This window comes from Esox lucius, chromosome 17 (assembly GCF_011004845.1).
Source record: "Esox lucius isolate fEsoLuc1 chromosome 17, fEsoLuc1.pri, whole genome shotgun sequence".
Classification (NCBI taxonomy): domain Eukaryota; kingdom Metazoa; phylum Chordata; class Actinopteri; order Esociformes; family Esocidae; genus Esox; species Esox lucius.
This window is the reverse complement of record NC_047585.1, coordinates 43,466,192-43,473,230: the sequence shown is the minus strand read 5'-3', so window position 1 is coordinate 43,473,230 and position 7,039 is coordinate 43,466,192. Positions and strand designations below refer to the sequence as shown.

General features: G+C 38.9%; 1 protein-coding gene across 1 annotated transcript; it reads right to left on the bottom strand.

The window, feature by feature from the left end:
* Positions 1 to 377: 377 nt before the first annotated feature.
* Positions 378 to 6,193, bottom strand: LOC114828906 (elastase-1-like). The gene is made up of 9 exons (XM_029114113.2): positions 6,138 to 6,193; positions 5,193 to 5,309; positions 4,879 to 4,982; positions 3,532 to 3,632; positions 3,246 to 3,371; positions 2,848 to 2,984; positions 2,560 to 2,705; positions 2,057 to 2,206; positions 378 to 470 (listed from the first exon to the last, which is right to left on the bottom strand). The coding sequence occupies exons 2-9, from the start codon at positions 5,230 to 5,232 to the stop codon at positions 459 to 461; spliced, it is 816 nt and encodes a 271-aa protein (XP_028969946.2). The 5' UTR covers positions 5,233 to 5,309; positions 6,138 to 6,193; the 3' UTR covers positions 378 to 458.
* Positions 6,194 to 7,039: the final 846 nt, after the last annotated feature.

Sequence of the window (7,039 nt, the reverse complement as noted above, 5' to 3'; positions counted from 1 at the left end):
TTGGTTAAATGAAAACAAATAGCATTTTCACAAAATGTGTATATGTTTTGACTGAAGTGTGTATGTTTTGACTGAAGTGTGTCATTTTGCAAACAATCTAGGAATTTTGCTAATTGATTGTGGTGTTTGGATAATTGTGATTATATTTTGACAAAAAGAACTCTGTTTTCAAAATTGCGTGTAAACAATTGAAAAAAACTGTAACACACCTCAATAGGTGGTATAGGTGAAATGGGCTTTTTTCTGTCCCAAAAGACATGGATGGAGTCTTAAATACAGTAAATATCCCTTTAAAAGTGTACTGATAATGCAGACAATACTGTGAGATAAATAATGACAGTGTGGACTTGACTGTAAAAAGTAGACATGAAAATAAAATGCTGCAAATTTGATACTTTATTGAATATTGAACACTAGACATTGTCTTGAGTACTCTGTTTCAAAGACCACGTTCCTTTTTAACGGGCAATCTGTGGAGGAGAGAGTATCAGTTAATACAATGGATCAAAACTATTATTGTCACCAGGGTTGGGTAGGTTAATCCGTTACAGTTACAAGTTACTTGTCCAGATTTGTAATCAGTATTTTTTGATTACTCAAACTCAGTAACGTAATCCGATTACTTTGAATTACTTTTAAATTACTTTAATATTAAGAGGTATTAGAAAACAAAAAGGAATAGCCTATAACCAATTGAATACATTTAGCGGGATCAATCAATGTTAGTTTACATAGCTGGTCAAAAACTAAATTTGCATACACTTGCATACAAAAAATCTGCAGTAGTCTGATGTTTTGCTCCACAACCACAAACGTTGTCAAAACGTTGCAAAATCCCCAGGCACATGAATGCACGTTGTGAACACCAGCACACAAATATATTTTACCTAGGTGAACGTAACCTGTGATTATTAAGGCCACCAGCAATGGAATAAACTGTGATTATACACCTGCACTCAGTGGCGTCGTTAGCCCTGGGCGTCCGGGGCTATAGCCCCGCATCCTTTATGAATAGCCCCGGATCTCTAATGGAACTAAAATAATAATAATAATAAAAAATCCCCTGATCCATTCATCTATAGACGTGTAGGCCGCTAGCGTGTACATGGACATTTTCCGCATGTACATTCAAAACCCAGTTTGTATTGTGATCCTAGCAACGACGCCTCTGCTTGCACTCTTAGCTTAAATTCAATGCGATCAGCAGCCAGTGATAACCACAATTTTCTGAGATGTAAAGCAAAAGAAGGATCACATGGCTGCCTGTATGGACAAAGTTTAGGTCAAATGCATATCATCATCCTTTGGCAAAGTGCTTCCCAACACATTTTTTCCTCAAATGTTGTGATAAATTCCTTATGATGTTTTATATTGAAGGTAGCACCATGCTACAGCTTTCAAATAAATAGCCTAATCTTCGCATCTCTTTCTGGCTGTGTTGTTCGGTGCGTTTGACAAACAGACCTTGAAACTTGAAAAATATATAACACCAGGTAGGCCTATCGCCTATCATTGTTCTAAGAAAGATGCATCGAGTGGACAACTAAATCACATTTTAAATGGGTAGGCTTATATTATCGTAGATACACTCTGTTTTTACCAATAAAAAGCGTTTAATCGTCACTAATCTGGTTATGCGCGCCAACCTTTGCGCGCATGATGATCACACCCAACAACTGAGGGGTGCGATTGTTATTTTTAGTTCAAGTAACAAGGTTTTTAAAACATATAAAAAAATCTAACATGCAACGTGTCATAATTATTTCACATAAATATTATTTTTCAATTGAAGTAATCCAAATGTAAACATATCTTTTCAAAAGTATCTGTAATCTGATTACAATATTTATTTGGTAATTTGACGGATTAGAGTTACTGTTTTTTTGTAATCCGTTACTCCCCATCTCTGATTGTCACCAATTCTACTAAATAATATATACATTAGATATACTCCTATTTAGGTATGCCAACTAATAGAAATGTCTTAACACAGTTAAAGAAATAAAGCAGTGCTATTCTCCTTGTCCTCTCTGTTCCTGGACATCAGACTACTAACGTTGTTTATCCAGCCAATGTAGGCAGACACACGGGTGAAGACAGTGGGCTTCTGGAAGGTGTTGCATCCATCACGGAGAACAAAGCTGGTCACCCCATGGACGTAGTACCTCCCCCCCACCTGGCAGTTCAGGGGGCCGCCAGAGTCACCCTACAGGAGAGAGAGAGTGACAGTTGAGAGAATGAGAAAAGGTGAAAGAAAGAGAAGAATCGTGAACTACATCCGAGTCTTGTCACATTTTATTTACAGTGTCTACACACTGGAGGGAGTTTAGGCTTCTCCCATGAGTAATGGAGAGAGGCCTTCATCATGACTGAGATAACCATGTCACAGTAGAAACCATGATTCTTACTGGTATTTTGCTATTTCAAAATGTGTAATATAAATCGTCTCTCCCCTACAATATGACATGACATTATTATATTTCTAAATATGAAATCCCTAGCTGATTTGTTTGCCACCTCAAAATTCCCACAATACACATTCCAATACACTGGTCTTACAAAGCAACCGGAGTTGGATCTTCCACCCCCAGCACAGATCATGGTGGGTTTAACAGTAGATCCCCACCAGTCAGGTCTGGAGCAGGTCTGGAAGTTCACGCTGGGCAGCCTAGCCTGCTTCAGGATTTTGGATGGAGGACCGTTAGCTATGGGAAGGACAGAAGACATAATGGAAAGATAATTGAAATCTTACAGCTAGATACACACATGAAAAAGAGACACAAATATAAATATAAATGTTCTTTTGAACCTTAACAACAGTTACTGTTAGCTACTTGTGTAACATACTGGAGGTGCGTCCCCATCCAGTGATGTAACAGGGGTTGTTGTTGGGCAGGATCTGACCAGAGGGAGGGAGAACAGCCAGCTGGACAGCAGAGTTCAGGGTGGCAGCAGTGGACAGAGGAATCAGGGCGATGTCAAACCTGAGGGTCAGAGGAACACAATATCATACCGGAGGGGTTAATGGACTGTGCATAATATCAAAAGTATCGGAGCAAAGCAGTGGAGGAATCAACATCCTACATCCTTACATATGTGTGGTTCATCTGAGCTAGGGTAAAGATATCTAGGAGGATTTTACAAGTTATTATATTATTGGCAAATTATCATAAACAGATAGTCACATTTAAACTTGAACACAAATATGCACAAATATGCCTTTGATTCCAGAAAGTGTTCCTTACCCAGCACTGATATGTTCTCTGTTCCATTGAGGATGGATGATGACCCTGCTGACAGGCATGATCTGCTCCAAACCGTTTTTCCTGTCCAGGTTGTGCGCTCCAAGAACCAGACGACGAGTCCCCGGACTGCAGACACACACGTTTAAAATTCAAAAACCATGCTAATTGAAATCAAATTTGTATTAATGTATTGGTGTATGTCATTTGTGTACCGCTGTGTTTTGTAATAGTTATCCTATTGCCACAACAGATTGACTTTAGAAATATAGTTCTGTCCTTGTCCCACCTGTCCACACAGTGGGCGGCTGTCACGACCCATCCTTTCCTGATCAGAGAACCTCCACAAGTGTGGAAGAAGGTGCGTCCAGACTGGACCTGGAGAGAGACCTGAGGCGAGAAGATAGATATAGAGACGAGTGTGTTAAAGATGAAGAAGTAGCCTGATACGTTTATCATGTGAGAACAGACAGGCTTTCTTTGACTGGGAAGAGCAAATGGGTTGCCTTAGCTTGCTGCCTGAGATTCAGAGAAATAGTTTTTTCTTACTAGAGACTAAATACGTAAAGAATTTTACAGAAGAAAATATAACCATAGTATTCTTTCAACTGTCAAAATTGTGCCCATTATATCCAGAAATTCATCACTGGTTTCCAGTGATTGGTCTATTTAAATGGATAGTAATTTGCTGACAGATGTGATGGTCTGTGTAAGTAAGGAGAATGGTGGAGATCAGGTGGAGCAGGCTACGCTACATCCATGCAGCCTGTTTTGTTGAGGTACACTTAAATTCACTGTTCCAATTTTTAGGAATTGCCAGTTGTGACATTGGGAGCTTCAATCAGGCAGGTTAATATTATGACTTTTACCTACATTCTGGGGTGGATTTCACAATAACTTCAATTGCATTTATGGGTAAATATAATGATTAGACGTTACATTCTGCAATACTCTAGCTTTGACTAAACAGACGCCACTGATTGGTTGACTCACATGGCGGCGGTCTGTGTAAATATGGAGAATGGGTGGAGATCGGGCGGAGTAGGCTAAGCTACATCATGTAGTGAGGTTCTGTTTTGTTCACTTTGGATGTTGCTTTTGGTCTTGAATGTAGCCTGTTCTGTTAGTTTTTTCCCCTTTATTCTTAAAAGCAGCCTGTCCTTGTCCTTATCGCTTTCACCTGTGTCTTGTTTGCCCCCTCGTAATGTCCCTATTTAAGTTCCTCCTGCCCCAGTGGGTTTTGTCAGTCATTGTTGCGTGTTACGGCCGTCATGTTGCATCAAGCCTCTTTTGGAAGCAAATGTGGGTTTGTTCCACCACCTCTGTGTCCTGATACCTCTTTAGATTGTGACACCTGTTTTGTCTCCGTTACAACTCAAACATTATTAGGAATCGCCAGTTGTGACATTGAGAACAGCGATTACGCAGGGCAATATTACAACTTTAACCTACATTAATTTTTATTGATTTTGTAATAACGTCTAAGCATTTATGTAAATATAATGATTACATTCTGCAATAATTTAGCTTTCACTGACACACACCACTGACACAGACAGATCTGGAATCAGATATGTGTTGTTACCCAGAACCAGAGATCAGTTTGCTAGAGACTAAGAGAAGACTAATGTCTTACCTGCCAGGGCCAGGAGTGGGGCTTGGCGACCTCACCACCTACAACTCTGGTCTGAGGTACATCTTCCAGGTATCTGGGCTGGAACACCAGGTCCTCAGTCAGAACTACACAGGACAAGAAACACAATTAAAAACACTATCAGTTTAAATCAGATGGTCCTTTACAGTACAGATTTATTAGATATTTTACTCCAAGAGAATAATGTAGAAAAGAGTGTATAAGAAAAAACGATTTTGTTCAGGGAATTAGCTAGTTCAGAGGCTAGAAAGGCAGAAAAGGGGGAAAAAGAGAGTCTAAGGGGTTTGTCTTTTCACCCAAGATTGCAAGAGCACTCAACAGGATGTACTTCAGCATGTCTCCAGTCTGTACTGATGGAGCATTCCTCTTCCTCTTTTATACCCTCAGAATTTGAGAAACTCCACTTGACCTCTCTAGGGTTCAGAACAAGGACATTAAATCACAATGAAAACTAAAGTGTAAATTAATTGTTTTACATGAAATATAACATTTAATATATAGATATCAAAATAATTATGTGTGTTGCCAGCTGGGGAGGATTCCGGTCAATTGGGCTATTTTTTATAATAGTGTGCGGGCAAAAATGGGCTTGGGCGGCTCGATTTACAGATTGTATAGTAAATATCGGTTGTATAGTAAATATCGCATTTGGTCAGGTTTTTTGTTGTGTCAATTAAATTTGTCAACCCAGGTTATCAGTTCCTTTCCACAGCCAAACATCTATATTTGATTGTACCTAGAAGTTACACCTGGATGAATAGGTAAATATTGGAACAAGGAAAGCTAACGTCATTTAAAATTGTGGATAAAAAAATAAATACAGCTCTGGAAAAAATTGAGAAACCACTGCACCTTTTTCTTTCCAATAAAGTTGAAAAGGAAGGTTTTGAGTGAGGAACAGAAGGGTTAAAATTACGAGACCACGGCAAATTGAACGCTTCTGTTCCTCACTCATTCCTTTTCAATTTTTTTGGAACGGAGAGAAAAAGGTGCAGTGGTCTCTTAATTTTTTCCGGAGCTGTATAGATATTATTCCATATTTCTTAAATCTAAACAGACCTTACAGATTTGACAACGAGTGAAACCTCAAGTCTCCTCTCCCATGTCCCTTGTAACTTTCTTATGACCACGTCATTTTCCACAATTACAAATATTATTCTGATGTCCACTGATGGAAATGGGCCAGATAGGCGAAGCAACTTATCTTCACATAGCTTGTTGAGTTTAAAGTTCATGCTCACCTCGATGACATCTGTGATGGTAATTCCTTCGAGTAGAACTCTTGTAGGAAGACTGTATAGAGACAAAATTCACTTGACACAATTAGCGGTTTTTATTTACTAGCTAGGAGAGAGGGTTAGGGTTTACAGAAGGAACCGTGAGGCTTCTATAAAGTAACACAGAACAATAATCAGTACTTAAATTGCCCCTGCTTCCCCCAAGGGGATAGGGGAATATCGTAAAAGACAGCCGGACACAGTCCTGAAGAACAAAGGACAGATACCCTTATTGGTTTAGGGAGATTAACACATGGTCAGAAAACGCAAAGATCTACTGAGATCATTCAGACCTGTGTGTCACAAACAAAGACAAGTGTTACATACCAGGGAACAGAAATGCAGACATTTCTAAAAGTGTTATATAGTTTTTCCGCTTGCAATGGAGCTTTGCGTTAGCGGTACGAGCGGTTTCCATGCATGAATTTGGATGACGCTAATTACCGACTGAGACAGAGCTGAATAATGGACTGTTCGAAAAAATGACTGTCAGGATTATTTCTTGGTGGACTAACTGTCCCTTTAATCCCCCCCTATCCGGATTCACTGTAATACATTTAGAAAGTTGTAATACAGTAGAAGGCTATTGTGTTTTAAAACCAATTTGTATCAATGAGAAATTGCATATTTTAGAAATTCTATAATAAGTGACTGTTTGTAGTATTGAAGTATATACAGTATATTATTATTACAAGTACATAAAAAACAAGAAAATGAATTGAAGTTGATGTGTGTTGAAGTTATTACGTGTATAGTTTAAAATAGGTGGCACAGTGCAATCTCTTAAGATATGCGTCCCATATGCATGCAAATGAATATTACTTATGCGTCAATATGTGAATGCATAAGTCAACACATTTTTGACG

Excerpts from the sequence above, each read along its gene's own strand:
- LOC114828906 (XM_029114113.2), bottom strand. The coding sequence starts at position 5,232 with ATGCTGAAGTACATCCTGTTGAGTGCTCTTGCAATCTTGG. Across the intron at positions 4,983-5,192 it reads GAGTGCTCTTGCAATCTTGG|TTCTGACTGAGGACCTGGTG; the intron begins GTGAAAAGACAA and ends TGTCCTGTGTAG. Across the intron at positions 2,706-2,847 it reads TGGATGGGGACGCACCTCCA|CTAACGGTCCTCCATCCAAA; the intron begins GTATGTTACACA and ends TCCTTCCCATAG.